Source organism: Colossoma macropomum, unplaced genomic scaffold, assembly GCF_904425465.1.
Source record: "Colossoma macropomum unplaced genomic scaffold, Colossoma_macropomum, whole genome shotgun sequence".
NCBI classification, from domain to species: domain Eukaryota; kingdom Metazoa; phylum Chordata; class Actinopteri; order Characiformes; family Serrasalmidae; genus Colossoma; species Colossoma macropomum.
Genome location: NW_023494789.1, coordinates 8,651,270 through 8,679,253, shown reverse-complemented (window position 1 = coordinate 8,679,253; position 27,984 = coordinate 8,651,270). Strand labels below are relative to the sequence as shown.

At 37.9% G+C, this 27,984-nt stretch overlaps 1 protein-coding gene across 1 annotated transcript; it reads left to right on the top strand.

Annotated features, from left to right (window-relative positions):
- The first annotated feature begins 109 nt into the window (after positions 1-109).
- Positions 110-26,375, top strand: LOC118807491 (kinesin heavy chain-like). The gene is made up of 25 exons (XM_036569512.1): positions 110-347; positions 5,729-5,816; positions 5,888-5,961; positions 6,033-6,137; positions 6,219-6,267; positions 7,266-7,321; positions 7,468-7,555; positions 7,747-7,871; positions 8,390-8,494; positions 9,639-9,787; positions 9,911-10,059; positions 12,049-12,218; positions 13,345-13,413; positions 14,304-14,510; positions 16,236-16,382; positions 17,254-17,442; positions 18,783-18,900; positions 20,177-20,250; positions 20,377-20,477; positions 20,582-20,683; positions 22,220-22,280; positions 22,459-22,530; positions 24,642-24,746; positions 24,834-25,050; positions 26,146-26,375. Exons 1-25 carry the CDS (start codon positions 228-230, stop codon positions 26,232-26,234), a joined length of 2,829 nt encoding a protein of 942 aa, XP_036425405.1. The 5' UTR covers positions 110-227; the 3' UTR covers positions 26,235-26,375.
- Positions 26,376-27,984: the final 1,609 nt, after the last annotated feature.

Genomic DNA, 27,984 nt, shown 5'->3' with positions numbered 1-27,984 from the left:
CACAGCGTGGGGAATCGGACGCAGCCAGGGTTTTACTGACGGGCTGAACGGACCAATCCTGAGCAGCGTAGCACGTTTTAAACAAACCGGGCTGAGTGACTCGCAGCCGGGGGTTCAGTCAGGACTGTCCGCGCTGCACCGCCTGTGACGCCGACTCGTCTGTGATTATTTTAAAAGAACTATAAACTGTATTATTTGAGGAAAAGTCATCTTGCTTTGAGGCGGGGATGGCGGACGAGTGCGGAGTGAGGGTGGTGTGTCGGTTCAGGCCACTGAACGAATCCGAAATCAACAGAGGAGACAAGTACGTGCCCAAATTCAGAGGTGAAGACACCGTGGTGATCGCTGTGAGTCTCCTTTCTGTTTCTCTGAGGCTCAAACAAGGCTAATAAGACATACGGAGTGAGAAAGGTGGCCGCTGTTAGACCGTGTCAGAGGTTTTACCTGAAACACAAGAGGCCCCTCTGAGGAGCTTCTGCTGAAGATGTTCTCGGTCTAACCTGCAGATAAAATAAGGGCAGCTTACATGGCTGCCCCACGGGCAGGTACCCCGGCTCAAAGACTGACCTACCTGCAAAGACAGTATTCATTTTAGATGCTTGACTCTCACTGCTGACTCATGTGCTTAAAGGAGAACTCCACCTATTTCTCAAAATTCCTGCATAATTAAATGGTTAAGATGTAAACAGTCCGAGTGGTTTGGTGTGAAACGCTCCGTTCTAGAGAAAATTACCGAGTCAGAATTGTTCAAAGTGGTGGTGATGGGAACCAGACGTCTGAAGTGTTTAATACCTCTAAAAGCTCCCTCACAGAAAGTTATTACATATGTTGCTTATGAATGCTCAGCCTGATGTCTGAGACACTGTTTACAGTAGTTTTGTGATAAATGTTTTGGCCCAAAACGTATTTAGATCAATTTATTTCAGTCTAGTCATGGTGGAGGGATACATGATGGGTGTTTTGAGGCAAAATATAGTCCCCATAGACTTTTTTTTCAGATTTACCACTATTTTACTGTAATCAACATTTACATGTAAAATCTCAGACATGTAGGTTCTCTTGGTTTTCTATAGTAAATAAAATGGGGATATTTGTGTTGTAGACTTGGCGACCGCTGGTTCCTATCAGCACCATTGTAAAGGTAAAGAAATCAGAGTCTGCATGTTTCTCTACAGTGAACCATCCCACATCAAACCGCTCAGAATGACTTTGTTTACATCTCAAACACTGAATTATGCTGAAATTTTTTGAAAAATTGGTGGAAGTCCCCTTTAATTCTGGGAGGTTGGGGCGTTGCTACTCCTCCAGCCTTGTATTAAACAGCCCACGCACCCAAATAATGGTCAAAAAAGTGTGTGCAGATAAAATAACATTTATATCATTATAACCCACTTTGGTGAGGAAAGTGACTAAATGTGTTTTTCTGCTGCCCCTGTTATTCTCCCACACTCTGCCTTGTACGGTGTCACTTTGCGTTGCCTGTGCAGTTTCACTAGTTCACTAAGCTGGGGTTCACTAGTCTGTGCCAATAAGGATATTATTTCAGCTTTTCATGCTTAAACATCATCTTTTGATAAATGCACGCTGTTCTGGGCTGCAGTTACCTTAAAATGAATTTGGACCAAATTTTTGCTGAGCCATTTAACCCAATATGGTTACAAGAGCTGGACTTACATTTGGCTAATCAGACCTGCCGTCATTCTGTCCTTCTCTTCACCACTGTCTTGTTTATCAGTCTGAAGAGGAGGCAAATCATTGGCTTAGCAACAGAGAAAAGTAAGTCTGTGTCAAAATAGACAGCAGCTGCAGCCACTGCTTCTCAAACCAGGACATTATTTTTAAAATACTGGGATCCAACCTGAAAAATTAAATAATTAAAAATTAGTTTTCTTCTTTTGGATACACAAATAATGAATAAATGATTAGAAGTAAGCCTGAATAATTCAATTCATCTAATTTTTTTTTCCTTCATCTTCTTTTTTTTTATAACGTGTGTACAGTGTGTGTGTGTGTGTGTGTGTGTGTGTGTGTGTGTGTGTGTGTGTGTGTGTGTGTGTGTAAAATCACTGCTGCATACACACACACAATTTTAAATACCTCTTTTTTTTATTATTTAATATATATTTCAGTGCTGTTGGAAAAAAAACTCATATCTCCAAAATGGTAACTTTACAGGAGCAGTAAAAAACCTATTTTACTTTTAATGTAAGTCATTGGAGCCAGATGTTTTTCCAAGTCGTTTTGGGCCGTTTCTGTTGGTTTATTCACCATGAAATTTAAACAGAATTTGTATTTATTTATTTTAAATTTTATTATTTATTTATTTATTTATTTAAATTAAAATATATTTAGGCCCAAATTTTTTTTTTTTTGGAACTTTGAGCATTTCAGTATAGTTCTGTTTTGTTGCCATAGGTTTCAAAACAAGGAACAGTCTGCGCCTTTATTGTGGTTTTGGAGTGAATTAGTAATATATTTGCAGATCTTCTAGTCTGTATTGTTTTGCTGTACTGCTTGCCCCAAATCCCTGGCCACTCCGCAATAAATCTTAGCTCATAAACCGTGCTGTCCAGGCCCGGTTATATCCTGGAGCTGATATCTGAGTTCCAGGTCCTCTGGATTTACAGGACTGTCATTTATTCGGTTGGTTGGCCGTGTGAGTGATGCGTTTGCTACAGTCCAATTTCCTGTGATTGTGTGTGTGTGTGTGTGTGTGTGTGTGTGTGTGTGTGTGTGTGTGTGTGTGTACAGTGTGTTGAACATCACTCATCAGTAAGATGGAAGGAGGCTGGAGGTTGGGTCAGGATCAGATGCTGCAGTATGCTGTAACAGTGCACTCTCATTAAGAACCAGAGGAGAAGTAATAAACAAATCACTAACTCAGCAGCTCCAGTGCTGTTCAGTCTGTTTCTTCCTCTTTATCTTGCTTTAGTTTGTCTTGGTCCCTTTTTCTTTCTTGCTTCTCTACTGTAAGTAAAACCATAAAAACTAGGGCGCACCTGATATCAGAATTCCCTCACCGATACTGAAAACTGAAATTTATACATATAGTTTTGATATAATTTGGAAATGCCTGTTACCCTTTACAGTGTGTGTAAATGTTATGATGAATGGACCAAAAAAGTGGCCCAAAATTACTTGGACAAAAAGTCTGGTTCCACTGACTTACATTAAAAGTAAAGTATGTTTTTTCCTTCTCCTGTAAAGTTACTGTTTTGGAGATACAAGATTTTGTTCCAACAGCAGCTATGTGTGTGTGTGTGTGTGTCTGTGTGTGTCTGTGTGTGTCTGTGTGTGTCTGTGTGTGTGTGTGTGTGTCTGTGTGTGTGTGTCTGTGTCTGTGTGTGTGTGTGTGTGTGTGTGTGTGTGTGCCAGCCAGTTTATTTGTATAGCACTTTTCATACACAACTTAAAAAATGAAAAGCATTAAATAATAAAGCTTATGATGTCATGAGATCTAGCACCTCAGAAAGGCATTTGTAGGGATAGTTACAAAAATTAACGTTAAAGTGCTAATGAGAAAAGACAATAACGTACAGTATAAAGCGAAATTACACCATTTTTTCAAAATTTCAATTTCTGCATAATTCAATAGTAATTCAATAATGCAGATTCAGAATTAAGAAAGAAAAACGTATTACGTGAAGTGGTTATTAATACACTGCCTGATGCTTAAGATATTGTTTTACAGAATTATGAAATGATGTTTTTTTTTATTTGTATTGTTTTTTCACATTCATTGTGGACATTCAGGATGTTGTGATGCAAAATAGTCCCCAAAAATTTTTTTTTCTGATTTACTAATGTTGTACCTTTTTTATTAACGTAAAAAGATTGGTTTTGGGTAGTAAATGAAATGGCTGTATTTGCGTTGTAGACATTGTAACCACTGGTTCCTATCAGCACCACTGTAAAGAAATCTGAGTCAGTCAGTTTCTCTATTACACATCAAGCCACTCTGTTTACAGTTTGCTTACATCTTAACAGTTGAATACAGACATTTTTAATAATCAATGTAATTCCCTTTTAAGCAGCTCTTTTTTTCCATCAAGTCTCTTTATATTGGGTGTTTTGCGTTTTATCCACATGCTAAAGGTTGAGTTCTGTTCATTTTTACCATTTTACCATGTTTCTGTGCGTTGCTGTATTAAACGTGCCGAATTGGTTTGTGCATGCTTAGATGTCCCTGTGAACTCAGAATACGAGTATAAAACTGTTAAAATCCTCAAAATGCCCTCATATTAGTGGGTCTGTTCATTAAAACGTAAAATGGAGAACTTTTAAATAGGAGTACTTTATTAGCAGTATTGTCACATGTACCGTTAAAGCTGATTCTGCATGATTTATAAATGTAAACAGTCATTCAGAGTGGTTTGATGCAGAATGGTTCATTGTAGAGAAACGTACTGGCTCAGATCTCTTTACAGTGGTGCTGATAGGAACCATGTCTACAACACAGACGTAGCCATTTTATTTACTATCCAAAACCACCAGAAAACCTACATGTCTTCAGAGGTTTTATATGTAATGCTGATGATGGTAAAATAGAGGTAAATCTGAAAGGAAAAAAAAAGTGGTGAATCTTTGTGGACTGTATTTTGCCTTAGAACACCCTTCATGTATCCCTCCACCATGAATAGATGGAAATAAACTGATTTGAAATACGTTTTAGGACAAAACCTTTTCACAAAACTACTGTAAACAGTGTCTCAGACATCAGGCTGAGCATTCATAAGCAACTCATGCAATAACTTTCTGTGAGGGAGCTTTTAGAGGTATTAAACACTTCAGATGTCTGGTTCCCATCACCACCTTCGTGAAGGATTCTGACCCTGTGAGTTTCTCTTGAACAGCCCATTTTACACCAAACCACTCTGACCATTTAGTTATGCGCACGACACAAATGTTTTTATTTACTGTCTAAAATGAGCAGTGAGAATGCATCGTTTTTAGATCGAATGTTGATGGTAAAATTGTGATAAATCTCAGAAATTAGTTTTCTTGGTGTAATATCTTCCCTCACAAACCTCATGTACTATAAGAAGATAAAAGAAAAAATGTTTTAGTCCAGGCGCAGTGGGTAGCGCTGTTGCCTCACAGCGAGAATGGCCTGGGTTCGATTCCCGGCCGAATGACCAGGGTCATTTCTGTGTGGAGTTTGCATGTTCTCCCCATGTCTGTATGGGTTTCCTCCGGGTACTCCGGTTTCCTCCCACAGTCCAAAAACATGCAGTCAAGCTGATTGGACACGCTAAATTTCCCCTAGGTGTAAATGTGTGTGTGATAGTGTATGTCTGTCTGTCTGCCCTGCGATGGACTGGCAACCTGTCCAGGGTGTATCCTGCCTTCTGCCCATTGACAGCCGGGATAGGCTCCAGCACCCCACCGCGACCCAGAAGGATAAGCGGTTTAGAGTATGTATGTATGTATGTATGTATGTATGTATGTATGTATGAGTCTTCTCCAAACAATCATAAAAACAATGTCCCAGAATTTAAGAAGCATATTCATAACCATTTTCTGTAATAATTTCCTATGAAGGCGAGTTGAAAGTATTAAATACTTGTTTAATGGTTCCCATCACCACCACCATCTGACTCAGTAAGTTTCTCTTTCACACCAAACCACTCAGAATGAGGCTTTTTTAAAATCTTTCACATTTATTTATGCAGATATTTTGCAGTGATTTTACTAATCAAATGATAAATCTGCTGTGTGTTCTATGCAGGGGAAGCCGTATGTGTTTGACCGAGTTATTCCACCCAACTCGACACAGGAGCAGGTGTATGAATCGTGTGCGAAAGACATCGTGAGAGGTAATGTCACCGCCACACACATCTCTCCATCCATAAAGTCACGAAGCTAATTGATTTGATGTAATGTTTAGATGTTCTGAGTGGCTACAATGGCACCATATTCACCTACGGCCAAACTTCATCAGGGAAAACGCACACCATGGAGGTGAGTGGTGTAACCAGTTGTGCACTTGTGTTCATGTGGGTCGATCGTCACCCACACTTTCTGTCTTCTAGGGAAAACTTCACGATCCTCAGCTTATGGGGATAATTCCTCGTATCGCTCATGACATTTTCGATCATATTTACTCCATCGAGGAGAACCTGGAGTTCCATATTAAGGTGAGTCTCCTTGACGGTTTATATGATGTCCAGCTTTTTTAGTGTTTGTGCACAGAAGAGTAAGATTCTTATCTTTTACAGGTTTCCTACTTTGAAATTTATCTGGAAAAAATCAGGGATTTGCTGGACGGTAAGAGTTTATTCACCATTAAAAAGGGGTTCTTTAGTGAAGGTAACAGTTCTATGTGCAGCCAAGACCTCTCAATGATCTTATTGAATACTCGAAAAGTTTCTTGCATGATCAAAATGTTCTTTTCTATAATGAAAATGGAAGATCTGTTATTTGGCTCTTTAAAGGGCCCATATCCTACTTTTTGTGTGCTTTCTTTTGTTTTTTTATTTCATTTTTTTGTGTATTTAATTTCCTTTTCATTTGATTTTTATGTACCATATTTCATTTTAACCTGAAAATTGTCTGACTTCTCCTTATCCCTTAAAATTAAACCGGCTGTTTTTGTTAATCTGTCTTTAAGACTGACGCATATCTAATTGAGCTCTCCTATCTAAATAGCTGTCCTATATTGTCTCATTCAAAAAGTAATCCAGGCTGAAACTATCCTTATAACGTCAGCATTAATGGACAGGAATAAACAGCTGTAGGCCGAATAGGTGGAGATATGGAAATGTGTTGGTTTCTGTGACATCACAAAACGGTGAATTCAAAACAGTTTCTATAAGTGGATAGTATGGACTGGGATTTCTACATAAAGTTTATCTATATGGATGGAATAGACTGGGAAGTGTAGCAATGTTTACGTATTACATCAAACTCATTTTATAATGGAAATTTTAGTTTTCTATGATATAGGCTCTTACATAACCTTTTGAAATGGTTCTGTTTAGCACCAAAAAGGGTTCCACTGTAGTTACAAATCAATACAATAGTACAGGGGCTATATAGAACCGTTTTTTTTCCTAAGATTTTTGTTATGTCAATCCTCAAACTCCCAACTTTGAGTTTTACAATGTTATCCTGTTGGTTTCAGTCTGGCAGTATCTTAGTTTGCTCTGACTGGGATGCCAGACTGATACAAGTTGATAATGGCTGTTCTCTTGGTAATATGGCTTGTATATGTAATTGTAATATATTGTATATGTATATGTAATTAATTGTTTGTGTGTTTGTAGTGTCAAAGACCAACCTGGCGGTGCATGAGGATAAAAATCGTGTTCCATATGTGAAGGTATTACAGAGGATTATCTCCCTGACCATTTGTTTATTTATATATTTATTTATGTGTTTGTTTATGTGTTTTGTTTATGTATTTATCCATAAAGGAATTGAATCAACTGTCTCTGAGACTGTTTTGTGTGTGTGTCTGTGTGTTAGGGTTGTACCGAGCGCTTCGTCTCCAGTCCAGAGGAGATGATGGATGTGATTGATGAAGGAAAATCAAACCGTCACGTGGCCGTAACCAGTGAGCACCTTTAATCCTTATATCCTGTGTCTTTATATCATGTCCTTACTATTTCACTGCACCTTTCCGAGGGTGAAGCTTTACTTCACTATAGTTTGTTTAGATTGCTGCTGTCTCTTTTTTCAGATAGTACTGATTCTGTATTATGTGTGTGTTTATACTGTGTATTGTTGTTTGCACCCATGTGTAAGATATGAATGAGCACAGCTCCCGCAGCCACAGCATCTTCCTCATCAACATCAAACAGGAGCATCTGGACACAGAGCACAAACTCACAGGCAAACTGTACCTGGTCGACCTGGCTGGCAGTGAAAAGGTGTGTGTGTGTGTGTGTGTGTGTGTGTTTGTGTTTATATAGAATATGTAATAAAATATACTAAAATAACTATAAAATATGATGTGTAGTACAAAAATAAGTAAGTAAAATCGCATAAATATTATGCCGGTGACAATGCAGTGGTGCATGTCATATCCGGTGAATGAACCGAGTGACTGTGCACTGTAAATGATAACTGGGTCATTCTACAGAGATGTAGGAGTCACTGGTGTTACTGATCGTCATTGGTGTTACACATAAGAAAGGTAACACCAGAGACATTTCTAATGAAAAATGCATTTTACAAAATGGCTGCTACAGAGCATCAAACCACATGTTGTCAATCATGGAATATCCACTAAAATATGGGGGGGGGGGGCAAAATGGACAAAATGTACTCAAAATATTTGAAAGGCACTGCTGAAAAAACAAGAACACTAGAGCTTTTGACTTGCATGTAAATTCAATTTTTTTGTTGTTGTTGTTGTTGTTGTTGTTCCCCCAACCCCCCCCTGCAGGTCAGTAAAACAGGAGCAGCCGGGGCGGTGCTGGACGAGGCTAAAAACATCAACAAGTCTCTGTCTGCCCTTGGCAACGTCATCTCTGCACTGGCAGAGGGCACTGTAAGAGACTTCATTTACTTTACATTTACAGCATTTAGCAGATGCTCTTATCCAGAACGACTTACAAAAGGGCTTTGCAGTCCACTCAGTGAAAGTATATTTGCTATCTCTGCAAGCCAGTCCTGAGCTCAGATACTGCTAGAAACAAAAGCCCACATTGATACCCAGAGATAAAGGAACAGAGTTAAACACAGCGCAGTGCAATACATTTCAGTACAATAAATTTGCAGTACAATAAATACTTAGTGCTCACTAAAGTGCTGTAAACAGAGATGTGTCTTCAGTCTGCGTTTGAAGACCGTGAGAGACTCTGCTGTTCAGACAGCCAGTGGGAATTCGTTCCACCACCTGGACAGGACAGAGAAAAGAGGCTTGTGTTCCACGCGTCTTGAAGGATGGCGGGTCAAGCCGAGCTGTGCTTGAGGCTTGAAGGGATCGAGGTACAGATCGAGTTTTGACCATTGCCATTAGGTATGGAGGGGCTAGTCCATTTTTGGCTCTGTAGGCATCAGGGTTTTAAATCTGATGCGTGCAGCTATAGGAAGCCAGTGAAGGGAGCGCAGCAGTGGGGTGACGTGGCTGGACTTAGGAAGACTGAAGACGAGCCGTGCTGCTGCATTCTGGATGAGTTGCAGAGGCTTGATGGCCGCATAGAAAGACCAGCCAAGAGCGCGTTGCAGTAGTCAAGCCTTGAGATGACAAGGCTTTCTCTTTCTCTCTTGCGCGCTCTCTCTCTCTCTCTCTCTCGTTCTCTCTCTCATTCTCTCTCGCTCTCTCTCGCTCTCTGTCTGCCCACAATTCCCATATCGGTATTCCTTAATCATAAGGTAGAGCTGGGCAATATATTTATCATTACTGGGATAAATTATGTCATAGTTTGCTTTTTTTGAGCTTATCATTGATATCATCGGTACTTAAAACGCGCTTGCAAACTGCATGTTAGTTACAAAGAGAGCAAAATTGGCCCTTATTACTGGACTAAGTGCAGCACAGTATGTAAAATGTTAAAATCATTGGATACATATTTTTTGATGATATTAAAAGTGACACTAATTGTTCCAACTATCAGGAAATAAATGGTGTGTGTGTGTGTGTGTGTGTGTGTGTGTGTGTGTGTGTGTGTGTGTGTGTGTGTGTTTTATAGAAGACTCACGTGCCGTATCGTGACAGTAAGATGACTCGGATTCTGCAGGATTCTCTGGGTGGAAACTGCAGGACCACAATCATCATCTGCTGCTCTCCATCTGTCTTTAACGAGGCCGAGACCAAATCCACACTGCTGTTCGGACAGAGGTCTCAGACACACACACACTTACAGAGAGTACTGTCGAAAATAAACCTGCGGTTCTGATAAACTTGTCAGGTGTGATGAATTTGATCCGTTGTTCGTAAAGGTAATGTGTGTTTCTCCTGCAGAGCTAAGAGCATCAAGAACACAGTGTGTGTGAATGTGGAGCTGACGGCAGAGGAGTGGAAGAAGAAATATGAGAAGGAGAAACAGAAAAGAGAGAGTCTGAAAGGCGTCATAGAGAAACTGCAGACAGAGCTCAACCAGTGGAGGAACGGTGCGAGAGCAAGAGAGGTTACATGATAGAGGGAGTGAAATTAACCTGAAATCAAAATCAACATTTTATACTTTCTTTTATGTCCTTAGTCATACAAAAGGGCAATTCCACCAAATTATCAAAATGTCTGCATAATTCAGTCAGTGAGATTTTAACAAAGTCATTCAAAGTGGTTTGATGTAAAATGGTTCATTGCAGAGAAACCAACTCTGATTTCTTTACAGTGATTATGGCAACCAGGAGTCACGATGTCTGCAAAGCAAGCATGGTTTACTACATTATTTACTTTATTTACTGTCCAGAATGACCAGTGAATTTACACGTGTCTTCTGAGTTTTTATATGTAGTGTTAATATTGTAAAAATGGTGGTAAATGTGAAAAAATGCATTAATTCATAACTTTTATGCCTTATAACACCCTGCATGTCCCTCTCCACCCACTATCTTTGGACCAAAGTCTTCTTAAAACTATCATAAAATAGTGTCTCATGCATCAGGTAGAATAGTCATAACCATTTCATACAATGTTTTGTAGTAATGTAGCTTTTAGAGGCATTAAACCCTTTTCAGACGTCTGGTTCCTATCACCACTATTGTGAACAATTCTGACTCGGTAAGTTTCTCTAGAACAGAGCGTTTCGCATCAAACCTCTCTGAATGACTTTGTTTACATTTGAATGATTAAATTTTGCAAACATTTTAATCAGTGGATTTCCCCTTTAAGCACAATTCATTGTGTAAAATTATTCAAAATATAATATTGTTGTTTCTCTATAATCTTATGGCCCGCCTCTAAACGCCTCTTGATTACATCACTGCCAGTAGATGGCGGGAAAAAAAATGATTAACCAATAATACGATGTTTCAGCCCACCACTCTAACCAGTCATTAACCAAAACACCAGTCATCACCTCCATACCCAGCCGCACGTACAGACACAAATAAATATGGCCTGGTACAAAATATTTCATACTTCTCTTCCTGCGCGTCCTGTACTACCAGGATTTTATCCCTTTCCTCCAATGCAGGTGCTGGAGGTGATGAAGAAGGTACAGGTTGGACAACTGTTAATTGTTCTTAGTCAACTAGTTATACAAAAAAGCAGTTAACTAGTCATTTTTACCATATTAAATTCTATATATATACACACACAAACATACATATTTAGAAATAACCTCTCTTAGAGAATTTAAAATGGCTTTGGCTGCTCGCTCTTCCATTCACTGGCTGTCAGTCTGGAACGATTGTTTAGCACGACAAATAGCAAGCAAATAGCAATAATTAAGCCTTTCTGTATCTATAGTTAGATATATTCATGCTTTTCCATTTAAATTGCTTTTCCATTTAAATTTAAATTGATTGCTGTGTTCTTTGTTATGGATATATCTGCTTAACATTTTGTGATGAGTCAGTTTGCACATCAATCAAATGGTCCTTTCCGATTAGAAATGGCGGTTCTGGACACCTACCCAGTTTGGCCTACGAGCTTGTATTTCAGTGCAGTTTTACACAGCTTACAGTTGAATTGATTTAATTTTGTCTAGTATTTCTATATTAATTAAGTATTTTTGCCTTTTTGTTTATCAGAAAAGTTATTTCTGTTCTCTCTGCTGCGTGTTCACTGCGGTTTTTACCGTCGCTGTATTTCAGGTACTGTCATCCACTAGTTGCCTAGTTGACTAGACTGTTGCCCACATTGCTGGCTAGTGGATTCATTAGCAACCCCTAGTAGGTGGGGAGTAGTCCTCCATGATTGACTAAGGACTAGCTTCTGGCTCGATGTTCTCTCAGAACACACACTCTTCACAATCCATTAAAATCCCGATTAGGGAAAAATCACCGGCCAAATATCCTGCTTCACGTCACGTTTAAGGAGGGAAAAAAGGTTTTGATTTCTGTTTTGTTGGCTTTTATGAAAGACAAAGAGAATTGTTTGGTTAGAAGCTTATCGTGTGTGTGTGTGTGTGTGTGTGTGTGTGTGCGTGCCAGGTGTTTGTGTACCTGTGCAGGAACAGTTGAGTGGTGAAGATCAGAAGGAGATGGGTGACAGTACACCAGTCATCAGCAGCACTCTACCCTCCATCACCACAGTTACTGCTGTGGAGAAGGATCAGCATGAGGAGAACCTCAGAAACCTGTACAAACAACTGGATGACAAGGTGTGTGCATGTGTATACATGTGCACCCGTGTTGGAGTGGTTACTCAAAAAAAAAGTAATCCATTACAAATTACTAATTACTAATTACTTTTTTCAAACTATAATATAGATAATTTAATAGAAAAGTAATCTCATTACTCATTACTTTACTTCTGTGTTACTCTCTAAAATACATTCAGATCTGTTCCAAATGAAAACCCGACAGCCCTATTAGTACTTTATTTAGAAAGAAAGCTAGGCACAGTAAACATCATTTCAGTGTCACCGCCTTTGAACAATACATAGTCACTTATGCTTTATTAAAATTCTGAACAATTGATGCTGTTTGAAAACATAGAAACTAGCCAGTCGAAACAAAACAACTGCTTTGAGAGTGAATTTTAAAAGAATAAAATGTAGAGTTAAATGAAAGTTGAGTCTCTTTAGGTGAGGTTGGACTCTCTCTTCTTCAGCGTGCATATTTTTGTTGTCAGTTTCATATTAGCATGATTAGATGCTGTAACAGAGGTTTGGCTAGAAGGTCATGCACAAAATTTCAGTTTCACTGTAAAGACCACAGAAGTGCGTTTCATCATAAGTGTTTTTCTGTTATTGTGCATGTGCGTGCGTGTGCATGTGTCACACATTTCACATCTAATATTGCACTCTTTAACGCATGTAAACAACTCTCAGTGAGAGCTAGCCAGGCTAATGTACAGCCTCCACACAGTGGAGGTAGTTTTAAGAGTGTTACAACTAAGCCTGCCAAAGTACGCAATAACAGAAGTCCATATCCCCCATATAATTTCATTAGTTCTTTTTTTCTTTTCTTTTTTTTTTTATCAGAAACATACTGTAGAAATGTGTACAGCTATGCTGATCACTCGTCATATTTATTTTAAAACATTTATGTATTTAGTTCTGAAAGTTTGTATTATTCAAACAACAAACTGTATGAGTTAACTGTATGTTCAGTTATTTAATGGCTCGTACATCTAGCCCCATGTCCATTACAGTTGACCCCCTGTCTGCAGGGGGTTAAATTTGGAATATGTATGGTGGTGTATGATGCTTGTTCTACAGTATTGCAGCGATTTTGATTTTTTTTTTTCTCCCCCAGTTAAGTCACTCATTCTTCTCTGTGTAGGATGATGAGATTAACATGCAGACTCAGCTGGCTGAGAAACTCAAGCAGCAAATGGAGGTGCAGGAAGAGGTGAGGGAATATGAAGGGTTTTGTTGCAAAAGGCATTAGATCATTTTCAAAAATGTTACTTTTTCGTGATATATGTTGTCAGCAGTGGGATTCATGCATAAGATTTAATATCAACTTTATTAGGGAAATATATACATATCATTAAACATCAGCTGCTTTTCTTTTAAAAAAAAAAAACTATTTCCAAAGTTTTTACAAATGGGTGTTACAGCATGTTGGAAGGAGACTCTTCATGTCCACACTGACTTTCAGTATTCCAACAAATACACAATACAAAGATGTACTATAAACCAAGGCTCTAAGCAGGTCAGTGTATAGCATATACAAAAGTGTATACATAAAAGTATGTAGTTACAAGTTTGTCAAAAATTTTGACACTTTGCTTTAAAAGCTTGACTGTAAATGGCTGAAATTTGTTTCTGTGATACATATAAATAGATGTTTATGTATGAAGGTATTTCTAAAACAACGTTTTTTAATTTGAAAAATAGTTTTTAAATGCTGCCTCTAAGTAGTTTATTAAGGGCTCCGTATATGTGGAATCTTCAGGTCTGCTGGAGAAGCATCCCTGATGGCTCCTCATGAACGTGCTTGAGAGAATGCAGAGAGTGTGTGCAAATCTGCCTCAAAACAAAGTGTCTTAAGTGTTTTAATCTTAAATAGAAGATCGCTCAACACTTTTTGGTTGCTGCAGAATTCCAAATGTGTTGTTTCTTATGTCCATATGTGAGTTTGGCTTTATCATTATTCTAAAATAGAGGGAAAGAGTTGGGAAAAAAAGGAAAAAGTCTTCTGTTAGTAGGTGTGTCCCAGTGTTGGACTGGTACTTTTTATATGTGAGCTAAACACTGACTAATAAAGTGTGTGTGTGTGTGTGTGTGTGTGTGTAGTTGTTAGCGTCATCGCAGCGGGACAGTGTGCGTTTGCAGGAGGAGCTGTGCTGTCTGCAGATGGATAATGAGGAGCTGAGGGGGGAGGTTAGGGAGGTGCTGTCTGCGCTGGAGGAGCTCGCACTCAACCACGACCAGAAGTGCCAGGAGGCATCCGCCTGCACACTCGCCAACCACACGCTCACCCAGCAGCTCACGCTGAAGAACGTGAGTGTATCCACACACACACACACACACACACACACACAAACACACACACACAGAGCCACAGACACACCAGATGAACACACTTGTCAAAACCCCCAAACTTACACACTCAGTACTTAAAGCAGTAACTCAGAAAAGGCTAATTTACAGTTTTCGTCTCGCCCTAAATGTAGTCAATCAGCCAAAACAGTATGTATGATGTACTGTTATCTGTAAACAATAGATAAAAGGATGGCTAAAATCTGAGCTCTAAGAGAGCTGCTACTTCTGTTTTTAGCTATGCAATGTAAGTTTGTCTATTTTTATAGATATCAATAGTTCATCATAAACCACATGCAAGCAACTTAATTCGAGATTACTTAACAACTTGAAATGATTTTCTTTGGCCTGCCATAATTGTTATTACATAATTGTCTGATCAGAGTTATTTGAGCTGATCACAGTTTAAGCTGATTGCAGTTATTTTCCACAGTTGTTAGCTTTCACAATCGTATGTTTACATTACAACTGAATTGGGTGCCATTTGAGATCATAGTTATTACAAAAACAAGTTATGACTTCTGACTGGTGCTGTAACACCTTTAGAGGGCAGCAGTGAGTAATATTTGTTTATTTGAGTTTGAAGTGTCATCAGTTGAAAGCTACTACGTATCGACAGCTAGCAAGCATGTAAGAAAAAGACAATGAAGTTCACAATCACAGTTATGTCTAAGGCAGTTAATTGTCAGCTAAAATGTCATGATTGTGAAAGGCCTAGTTTAAGAAAGGTTTTGATGATTTAGGAACTATAAATTGGTGGATATAAGCTTCAGTTATTTTAAGCACACTAGCTTGTAGCACCAGTGTAAAATGTAAGGCAGCAAACACGTCTTGGCTTGTCGATTACTCTGGGGCAGAGAGGGTTTTATTCATTTTTTTTTATTTATTTTTCACTAAACCATTCAAACCTTAAACAGTTCTTAAAGCTTTAATCATCCTTTTTTTTTTTGCTTACTTAACTTACAGAAATATACCAACTAACTGATTGACCGTGTATTCTAAGTCCATGTGTCTGCACCAGTTTTGAGTGTTTTGAAGCAAGATGTATTATTGCAATATAACTGCATGCCAAGTTCATGACATCTTATCTCTCAACAGTTTACTCAACATTTTTTTCTTTAATCACGTAGAAGCAAGTAAGCAAAATATCATTGCATGTTTGCATGCATACCATTTTTGTTTACCGGAGGTGTTTTTTTTTTTTTGGTTTTTTTTCTCCGCTGTTGCCCCGTTTTGAAAGTTCCCTGCCCCTGCATGTCACACAAAAGTCTTCGATAGGTTATTTTGCATGTCAGTCAGATGGCCTTTTCCGTTCAGAGTGGGTGGTACATACCAGACTCTCGGACAACCGGCAGAAATCTGGCTTCTGACTATCAGAGGCATAACTACCGGCAGTGATAGCAGGACAGTCTCCTGGATGGCTAAGATTAGTTAATGTGCCTTTACAGCACCAACTTGGTTAAGACGTTTATCAGTTTTAGCTAATTTCCATGAGGGGGTGCCCCTTTTCTTTTTTGCACTGGGGTCCCTAAGATCCTATTTACACCACTGGTAAGATGCTTTTTAACATCTTCCCTGGAAATATGCAATTGCAGTTTCACCATGCGGCCAACAGTGGGGAGCATTTTTGCGTGTGTGTGTGTGTGTGTGTGTGTGTGTGTGTGTGTGTGTGTGTGTGTGTGTTAGGAGCTTCTAGAGGCCGCTCAAAGGGACTTGGCAGAACAGCTGGAGGTCTGTGCTGTCCAGAGGAGGAGAGCAGTAGAGATTCTCGGTCTGCTGCTGAGAGACCTCAGCGATATGGGAGCCATCATGGGTACCAAGGATATCAAAACGGTACATACTGTATTGAGCAAAAATCAGAGACCACCCTTCATTTGTTTAAATTCCTCTCAAAACAGCCATTAAGTACAAGTTATTCATTTGTCAAGAGATATTTCTGAGGATATTAGGTATAAGATAATCCTAAGTTGCATAAGGAACAAGAGGGTCAAAGGGAAATAAGTGGAAAAAAAAAAGTTTAAAAAATTGGAGTTTGGACTCTTAACAACCACCTGGTAGACCACCAAAACTGCCCCCATCAGATAAACAGCACTTAAATCTTTCATCTTTGAGAGAGAGGAGAAAATCAAGCTGCTTCAGATCTGAAAACATCCACGGGTGTTTCTGTCCATCCTTCCACTGTAAGAAGACGACTCAGCGCTGTGGGACTGGAAGAGTGTGTAGCTGACAAGAAGTCCTTACCAAAAAAAAGGAAATGGACAAAAAGAAGGATGTTTGCAGGTCAAACAGTGAAGCTGCTGGTGTTCTCAGAACAATGGACTGACCACCCCAGAGTCCAGACCTCAACATCTGAGGCAGAAAATGCAATCAGCTTCTAAGACTGAACTTTGGAGGTGTGGAAAAAATAGCCCTGCAGATTTCTCTTAAAGACTGAAAGTGAGTCTCCTGAAAAGAATGGAAGCTGCAACAAAGGCAAAGAGTGGACAGACTATATACTGAAAGAAAAAAAAAATTAGTTGTTGAGGCTTCTGTGTAAATTTTTTGTTAAGTATGATTTCTGTTTTTTTCCAAGACACTGAAAAAGGCAGCTTGTGCTTAAAGGCTGTTTTGATTGGAGTTTAGATGAGGGACATACGGTGTAATTCAGTTATGCTATCACATAGCCCTCCTCCTCATATCTGTGTGTGCGTGTGCACGTGTGTAGTTGTGCGATGGCAGCTCTTCTCTAGAGGAGGAGTTTACAGTGGCTCGGCTCTTCCTCACGAAACTGAAGTCAGAACTAAAAAGCCTCATAAACCGCACCAAGCAGCTGGAGACTGCCCATGACCACGCCTCTCTCAAGATACTGGCCAATGAGAGAGAACTGGCCTCCTGTCAGTTACTCATCTCCCAGGTAACATGCATTGATATTGTACAGTTATGATCATTAGATTCCTTAGATCCTTTTATTTTGTTTATTTATTTATGTATTTATTTTTTGCTAATTGACTCTGCTTTAAATCTTGGTACTTCACCGAAAGAAGAGACTTCCAGAAACTCTGAAGTTTGTTTTTTCCCTGCAAAGCTAAAACGCATATAATATAAATCCAATACAAAAAGATTCTAATATTATGCAAGCACTCAACATCTTTATAGGCTTCCAGAATTTTGTAGGAAAATATAAAACAGTAAAAGTCAACATGCCACAATGTAATTTTGAGTTGAACTTCTAATAGTAAGTTAAAAGAACCGAAATGTGTCTTATGTTCTTCTAACTTATTGTTTCTGAGGAGTTTTTTTTTTTTATCAGCAAATTTACTCACCTTTTTAGGTTAAGATACCAATAATTTACTTTTTTAAACAGGAGATATATATATATATATATATATATATATATATATATGTGTATGTATGTATGTATGTATATATGTATGTATATATATATATGTATGTATGTATATATGTATGTATATATATGTATGTATATATGTATGTATATATATATATATGTATGTATATATATGTATATATGTATGTGTATATATATATATATATATATATGTGTGTATGTATATGTGTATGTATGTATGTATATGTATGTATGTGTGTGATACAGATATATGGACGCAGTGAGAGATATATATATATATATATATATATATATATATAATATATCTCACTGCGTCCATATATCTGTAGTACATGATGCACTCTTTTTGTACATCAACCTTAAATGTAATCTTTTTTTTTTTTATCATGAATTCTTATGCTTTGAATGACTGCTTTCAAAAATGAATTTTTAAGCCTGTTTTATGGGTCAAATAAGTTACAAAAGATTGCAAATGTTAACTTGAATACAGCATGTAATTTAAACGGGTACCAAAAAGTGTAGAATTTCTATAGCTAGCCCCGAATGGCTTGTGTTCAAAAACTGCCAATCAAAAATTGAGGCAGGGAAATAATTATTACCTTTTTGTATTAAATTATCACTTAACCAGAAACTTCTGGTGTCTAGTTACAATATTACAGTCTGCTCTCCTTCTTCTCCTTCTTCTTTGCTGACGTCTCTCACCACGAGTGTTCATGCATTTAACTTCAGTGCTCATAGCACTGAAGCAGTGACAGTGACGGAGGGTGTTGTATTGATTTTGTCATTATTAGTCAGAAGTGCTGGAAATTGTGTTGAGTGCTTCTTTAATAGAGAAAACACTCTGCTATTAAAGTGGTCTCTGCTCTCTGTTACCATGGTGACAGCATCAGGTGAAGATCAAGTCTCTGACGGACTACATGCAGAATGCTGAGGAGAGGAGGAGACAGCTGGAGCTCAGCCAGCACAGGCGAACAGAGGAGCTAGCCAATGTGCACACACTCGGTAATTTACCTGGATGGATAGTTTGTATTTTTATATGCAGTTGTATAAAGAAGTTTGGGATGGGCACCCCTGGCCAAATTGCTTATTTTGTTGATTTTTAAAGTGAAAAGTAAACACCTGCAGCAAACTATTTAATTTAAAAAAACAATAATAAACACATGCAAATGTTAATGCTCGATTTATTTATATTTGTTATATGTAAATATTAAAAAATAAAATAGTAATTGTGGCATATGCGAACATTTGGACACCCTACTAAGTCTGAAATTAGCAGATATCACAGCTTGCAAACACTTTCTGTAGCCAGCTGTGGGTGCTACTATTCTTGTTTGAGGAGTTTGCATCCACTCGACTTCACAGGACGTTTCTGGTCCTGCAGAATTCTTGGTCCGTCTTGCATGCATTACATACATAATCATTCCAACATTCCTTTAACCCTTGTGTGGTGTTGATGTGTTTGTTACTCAGTGGTCTGGTGGTCCCGCTGCATTATTGGTTTATTTTAAATCATACAGCCATAACAATTTATGTAAAAATACCAGATGTTTAAAATATCACAAGTGGCCAGCGTAGGGTTCTCCTTTAGCAGCTGTAGTCAGTCAGCTGCCTGTCCATGTTGTCAACCCACACACACACACACACACACACACACACACACACACACACACACACATACATATATATATATATATATATATATATATATATATATATATATATATATATATACACAAACATATATATATATATATATATATATATATATATATATATATATATACAAACACGTACACACACAGACACACACACTAACAGCAGGCCAACACCACATGTGTAATATAAATGTGTAGGGGGTGAACAGGGTGAAGGCACTGAAAATGTGTTATTTTTATATATTTTTCTTCTGGTAAACATTGGAAATGGGTCCCACAGGCCTGAACACCACACAAGGGTTAAAGATGGCAACCATATGTATGTGTGTGTGTGTGTGTGTGTATGTATATATATATATATATATATATATATATATATATATGTATGTATATATATATATAATGTGTATATATGTATGTATATATATATATATATATATATATATATATATATATATATATATATATATATATATATATGTGTGTATATATATATATATGTGTGTATATGTATGTGTGTGTATATATGTATGGTAGTTACATTGTATATGAGGAAAGGGGAGTGAAATAGATTTTTTTTTTTTGTTTGTTTGTTTGTTTGTTCGTTTGTTTTCTCTATGAAGAAAGCAATCAGGACTTGTGTGAAGTTGAGAAGAAGAAAGAGCAGCTAAAAATGAACCACACACAGGAAAACAAGGTACTGTCCGTGTTTGTGTTTGTGTCTGCGTCTGCATCTATGCATGTAGTGACCGAATACCTAAAGTAAAGATCAAAAGATCTCTGTGGCCAGTAAAGTAGAATGTGTTTGTGTTTGCGTGTGCAGAGTGTCCTGATTGAGGGCCACATAGAGACCCCTCAGAAGCAGCTGGCTCACCTGCAAGATGAACTGTGCAGCAAACAGAGGATGCTGGATGAAGTGCAGGAGTAAGAGATCATGTGTTTCTGCTGAAAACACAGCCATTGAATCAGTCAAGCAATTAACTAGCCAAACAGTTCTATCTCTGCCTCTCTCACTCTGTCTTTTTCAGGTATAATGAGAATTTGCTGTTGGAGCAGAGAAAACTGCGCTCTGATTATGAGGCTCTGAAGATACAGGAGCAGGAGAAAGATCATAAACTGCAGAGATTAGTGTAGGCAGTTTGCACTCTGTTACACACAGAGACCCACTGTTTATTGATGCACTCTCCTCATCTCATGCACACAAGCTAGAAGTGTGGCATCTATCTCTGCTGCACCAGAGTGATTCCATGACTGGGTGCCATTTAGCCACTGGAGCTCTTAAAAATTAAGCTTTATTTTTTAGCCTTTCTCAACATTGAATCTGAGAAAACATACTTAACCTTTAAAAAAATGCAAAACCCACGGCATTTTATTTTTTTTTTTTACAAGGTTTCTTTAATGATGATGGTTTAAATAAGTAGCAGTGTTGAGTTTTCAGCATTGGCAATTGTGCAAAATGTGGTTAATTAGCATCAGTGCTAATAGGATGAAGAGATAAAGGACATTCTACTGATTTTACTTAAAATAAATTTTTTTAGTGAACAAATTACTTTCTATGGCTGAACATTCAATCATGATCTCAATCACTGAAAACTTGATAAAAACTGATACTAATTCCTGTTATGTGAGTGTAATATTCCATAAATTTCATGGGGGTTAATATGTTCAGGTAACAGTGTTCAGTGAATGCTGTGGGACACTAAAATGTACATTTTCACAACCTATAATGGATGACTCATGAAAAATATTTCAAGTCTGAGATGTTAAATTAAGTCACACATTAATGCAAAAATAATACAATATTTGAAGTATTTTGGTGGTTATATTTAATGGTAAATTGCACGTAGAGTGAAGACTGGCAAAAATACTGTTTATTAAGTGCTGTATATGTAGTTTAATTTATTTTTTAGTTTTATATTTATATTTAGTTTTATTAATTTAAAATATACACAAATATACTAAGAAAACATACAGCGCAGGGAGAGACAAAAACCTAATAGGCTTATATAAAGCCTCCACCTAAATAACTATAAAATTACACAATATAATGAAAAATGCAACATATATGAAATATAAATACATATGGTTATGAAATAATTGATTTATACAACCATATTAACTCCTGAGCAGTAGTAAAAATAAACATCACAATAAATGAAGCAAATAAAACAACAGAAGAACAACTACAGTACAGATATTAAATGATCTTTTAAGCATCTTTTATAGGATTTTAAAGAACAATTTTTTGCCAAATGGGAAAAGCTATTCCATATTTTAGTTACTTATTACTTTATTATTAATAATATTGAGGTCAGAAGTCACTACACTTCAAACAAAGGAAGATTGCAGGAAACCAGGAATTGAGCTTTTTTTTGATGTTCAAATGTCTGATGTTAGTGTTTATGGTGAATTGTGCTTGATATGACTAGACATGAACTAACTAGGGGAAAAAAAACAGTTTTTCAGGTAGACTTTAAAGTGGTTGTAAACCAAACCTAAAGAAGTTTAAGAGATGAGTGTAGAACGTGAAGATTTGAGCTTGTCACCCTAAACTAGCTCATTGGCTCCTCAACCTTCTTACCTGACTGTTCTGTACAGGCATTTAGGATTTGATATTCGTTGAAACAGTCCTGTATAATACAGTGTAACACTGTCTGTCTGTACAGCTTACTTAATGAAAAGAGGGAGCTGGCCAGTCAAGAGCTGAGGGGTCTTGAGGAGACAGTGGTGAGTGGATGAGTTGCTCCTGAGCTAAGCTACACTTGGATTGAAATATTTCATGCATGATGATGTTGCTTATAATGACTCTAGTGAGAGCTTCAGTAGCGCTAACTGGTTCACATAACTTGCCATATGATTTGCAAAGAACCACATTCTAAATTCCTGGATGTGTTTTGTGTTTCAGGCCCGAGAGCTGCAGACCTTACATAATTTGCGAAAGCTGTTTGTGCAGGATCTGTTGACACGCGTGAAAAAGGTAACACATAACATTTACCCTTAGGAGTGTCTTCTTTCTATATGACACGCCCAGGTGGTTGTGCATGTGAGCCTTATTGAGAATGGCCCCCTTTTCAAAATTTCTACATTTTACAATCGTTGAGACAAATCCAGGTTAATTCAGAGTGGTGATATGTACAACATAAATACACATTTTAAAACAACCAGTGAACCTACACATCTTCTGAGTTTTATGTTAATAACGGTAAGTTTATGTTAATGATGGTAAAATGGTAAATTGCGTGTACTTCTCCACACTGAGCATGTTTAAAATAAAATGGGCCAAAAATATTATAAAATAATGTCTGGCATCAAAAAGCATATTGCATGACACGGTTAACGATAACTTTGTGATGTAGCTTTAGGGACATCTAGTTCCTGTCACCGCCACTGTGAGCAGTGCCGACTCAGTAAGCTTTTCTAGAGTGATGCGTTTTAAACCCCTCTCAATTACTTTATTAACATCTTAATGATTTAATTATGCATTTTTATTGTTCAGATTTACAATGTGGAAAATTTGGTGAAATTCCCCTTTAAGACCACAGAACCATGGGGAAATGTACTACGCCTCAGTTTATGCAGGTCATATATAAAAACGAAGCTGCAAAAGTAGCTCATTTTCAATTCAACACGTTTATATATGACCGCCAATTCATCCTACAGCAGTTTACCCAGCCATCCACATTGAAGTTATGTGGAGTGTTGTTCCTGCAGACGATCTGTAGCAGAGTTATTGGAATGGGGAATGTGGTTAAATGTTGTTCTGTTTCTGGCTGTTGGGATGCAAATGAAGTTGAAGCCTTCCAAAAATCCACAAATCCAAAAGGAGTAGTCGAAATTTAATTCTTCTGATGTCCCTGAAAATTTCAATCCAAAATTAACTGCTTCTTTCTTATATTCCACAGATTTTCCATAGACTTTAGTGTTCACTATAACACCTCCTTCAATTCAGATAGGGCTTATTAATAAACTGATGAATTGGATCAGGTGTGTAGGAGCAGGGAAATCATTACAAATTCTAGGTGGGCTTCCAAAGAAACTTAAGCAATAAAATGTAAAATATGTACTCTTTTAAGGCTGGTCCTAAGATGGGGTCGGCAACACACGGCTACAGAGCCACATGCTGCTCCTTTACTGCTCTGTTGCGGCTCCACATCAGAATTAGATTTGTAGGTATAAATAAAATAATCCTCCTTTGCAGCAAAATAAAGCTCTGCTGATCATTCAACACAGTTTAAACAATACGCTGTCTTAAACGCTGGAGTTAATGTAGCCTATATCTGCTAATTCACCCATTAACCCTTAAAGTTGCTGTGCAGACTGCAACACAGACAACAGTCTTGACTAGCTAGTAGCTAACAAAAAGGTAAAGAGAAAGATTTAAGATGAAGATCGATAAGTTGGAGACATATGGACTTGCTTGCATTTACAATCTTTCCAGCTGGTTTCCTGATACGTTTAATCTGCAGTGAGAAACTGTCAAACACTAGAAAGTCACGAAGCTGAAGTCAGCTTCTCATTCGCCAGCTTCGTGTTTGAATTTTCCCGTTTCACCTTAAATCGTGCAGCAGTTACATTCTGGCAACTCGGGCAACATTTAAGGTAGAATGGGGAAAATTAGGACAAGAAGCTGGCGAATGAGAAGCGACTTCAGCCTCTTAAAAAAATCAAACGTTAAGAGACATTTTACAATAAATTATTTAACTTTTGCGGAACAGTTTCCTGCCGGAGATGTGAGAAAAGTGGCTATAGCTGATGTAAAGCTTAAAACAGAGCAAAGTAAGTCTGCGTTTTCGTTTATATTATATTTTTAGCCTGTATTAGTACATCAGCACATACTGAGACATATTTACAGTCATATTCACAGGACATAAAATGTTGTGGCTCATCAAGGTGTGTTGATTTTTGTTGAAAGGACAAAATGGCTCCTCTTAACATTTCCGTTGCTGACCCCTGTCTTAGGAGAATTAATATTAATAAACTCCTTTTTGTCATTCCAGCTAGTGGTATGGTTCTCGCACTGATACTCTGCAGTAGAACTTAATCAGCATGTTGACAGAGCATTTACAATGATGACTGTATGATTAACAGAGCACTGAGCTGGACTGCGACGAAGGTGGGAGCAGTTTTCTACAGAAACAGAAGATCTGCTTCCTGGAAAATAATCTAGAACAGCTCACCAAAGTCCATAAACAGGTAATCGCACACATTTTTGAGTCACTAATAAGGCAGATGCACACATCCAGACTCAAAGTTCACCGCTCACTGCTGTCACACCACCAGCTGGCTCGGGATAATGCAGATCTGCGCTGTGAGCTACCGAAGCTGGAGAAGCGTCTGCGTGCGACTGCAGAGAGGGTAAAGGCTCTGGAGGCGGCCCTCAGACAGGCCAAAGAGAGCGCTGCACGAGACCGCAAACTCTACCAGCAGGAGGTGGACCGCATTAAAGACGCAGTCCGAGCAAAGAACATGGCACGACGTGGACACTCTGCTCTCATCGGTGAGTTTAGACGCACGTAAACACACACATTTTGAGTGTATAATGTGCAAATACTGAGTTAGCAGAGAATACATGTAAAAGCGTTATGTAATTAAGTTACAAAAAGGGTCAAAGCATTTCATTACAGTTACAGGAAAAAAACATTACAGATACATTACAAAATAGTGATTACTAGCAAAATTACATTTAAAATATCTCTTGCACACAACGTGTTTTTTGTTTTTTTTTGTTTTTTTTTAAGTGAAAAATGTCACATTTACTTCACCTATTTGATTTTTGTGAACTTTTGCAAGCAAGATGAACTAATTAAACAGACAGTAATCCAGTTACATTAACTTAAAGGGCCCATATCCTACATTTCTCTTGTATTTTAGGTCCTTGAGGCCAAAAACATTACATGACCATACATGGACAATACATGACCGTTTTCCAACCTCTCTTTATCTGTAAGAATTAAACAGGTTGTTTTTGTTACTGTGCCTTTAAGTGTAATATATGTAAATAATCTTTGTTTTGATTGTCTGCCTTGTACTGTGCCTCAAACTCATTGCAAATGTGCAGAGCTCAACTACTATAGGTTGAATAGGCAGAGATATATAAAGAAGTTTTAATCCTAAATTCAGAACAGTTATTTTTGCAGATTAGTTTCCATATATGGACTGGGGAGTTTTGAAACTTTTAACAGTGTTTACATACTACATCAGACTCTTACACATTACATCAGACTCTATTATATACTACATTAGATGCTTTTATGTGTACAGTAGAAAAGAGAGCAAAATACTGTTATACTATTCATGATATGGGCTGGATTAGGTTACAGATTACATTTTTTTTTTTTCCACAGCTAATCAGTGAGCTGTACCAATGTGTTTAAAGTAACCCGCTCAACACTTTAGTTGGTTTGTACCTGCCGTTCTTTACTTGTGAGGGCCATATGTGTGCACAGTACAATTCTAATGTAAGTAAAGTCTGTACATGAATGTAAACCTCTATTGTATCTGCCTGTGGTTATGATTACAGGTAGAGTCAATGATGACCCTTTCAAACCTGCCTCACAAATATACCCAAATAATCTGTGTGTTTATGTTGCAGCCAAGCCTATTCGTGCAGGTCACCATCATACATTCTGTCCAGTTGCTTTGAGAGGAGGACCGACAGTCTACAGCTATCATCATGTTTAGTCAACCACCAGCCTGTTGTCATCTCCATAACTACGCTACAGTCGTTCTTGTGACAACAGCCAAACCACAGCCTTTACCCTTTATTGCTCATCTGGCTTACTGCTGTGGTTCTTTTGTGACCTGTTCCATGATATCAAGCACTACATCAAAGCGTGATCAGCCATTTTCTGGAACACTAGAGGGCGCTACCACACAAGTGGTCGCTTCACTCAGAACGGTCTGTATTTTATGTCACTTAATCTGCAGATTTTTGGGGGGTGTTTTTGTCTGTCTGTCACTGCACTGTCTGAATTTATGTCCGTTTAAAGTTATTAAATATGTTGTTCAGATGCACGTTCTCTCATCTGACATACTGCAAGGCTTGAAACACTAAGGTCACATTCTAGGAATCTCCTTTTCATTTACCTTCCTGCACGTGTGTGCTGGCTACAGTTATATGATATGGCTGATGCTGTATTATCAAATCTAATGTTCTGATTAAAATAATCCAGTGAACGCTTACAGTAGTTTGAGCGCCGGTAAAGCATAAAGCAAACCAGTTATTCTCTAGTAACTTAAATGCTGGCTGACTGAAGAGAGAAAGTCTGTAAAAGGGGAATCTCATTTTTCAAATTCAACATAATTCAGTGGTTGTGAAGCCATTCAGAGTGGTTTGATGTCAAATGTTTCTTTGCAGATGTTTCTTTGCAGATAAACATACTGACTCTTAACAGTGGTGGTGATGGGAACCAGGGGTCATGATGGCTACAACATGAATATAGCCATTATAATTATAATTACTACTCAAAACAGTGAACTTACATGTGTCTTCTGAGGTTTACATGTTACACTGATGAAGGTAAAATAGTGGTAAATCTCTAATGTTGTACGCAGGGAACACACTTCTGCACATTTTAATGCACAATTACTATTATAAATTGCTGTATTTAACATATTGGGGGGGGAAAATAAAGCATAAAATGCTGCCTGTGCAAAAAGTTATGGCACATTTTATTATATGCTTATTTTTTTTTTTTATATCTTTACTCAACAAATAAATAGACATCATGCACTGACATGAAGGAAATGCCATATTTAAGTTCCCTGTAGAGGATATATTCACTTATTTTCACATCAGCAAAACATGTAGTGGTGTTCTAACTTTTGCATACAGCCGTGTTTTGCTGCATGTACTTGTTTGCTTTGAATGGCTTTTGCAAAATAGGCTAAAATCTTATAGTAAAACAATGTTTTAGTGTAGATGTGAATTTCATGTAGTAACTTTTCTATGAGGAAGCTTTGAGAGAGCTGAAATGCTTCAGAGGTCTGGTTCCTATCACCACCACTGTGGAAAAATTCGGACTCTGCAGGGGAGCATTTTGCATCAGACTGCTCTGAATGACTGTTGCAGATATTTTGGGGAATTTTTTTTTTTTGAAAACATTTTGCTGGTTTAAGGTTTGAAGATGTGCTTTAGGGACAGTTTTGCCAGCTCCCTCCTACTGTAGTTAGATGTAGATCAGTTGTTCCAGAATAGTTTATCAGATTTCTGGTTATTAGCCAATTAGAGTAGGTAGAAATAGTAACAGTGGGTTAGAGCACTTCAGACACTCCAGTCTCACAGTCAGCTGATACTGTTTAAGCTACTTTATCTGATGAATCTACTCTCTTTCTGCAGCCTCCTGCAGTACAACTTCTCTTTTATGTAACAGGATGAAGTGAATGGTAGAAATCAAGACACCAGCTGTCTAGTTTGTGTTTTGTTTTCTTC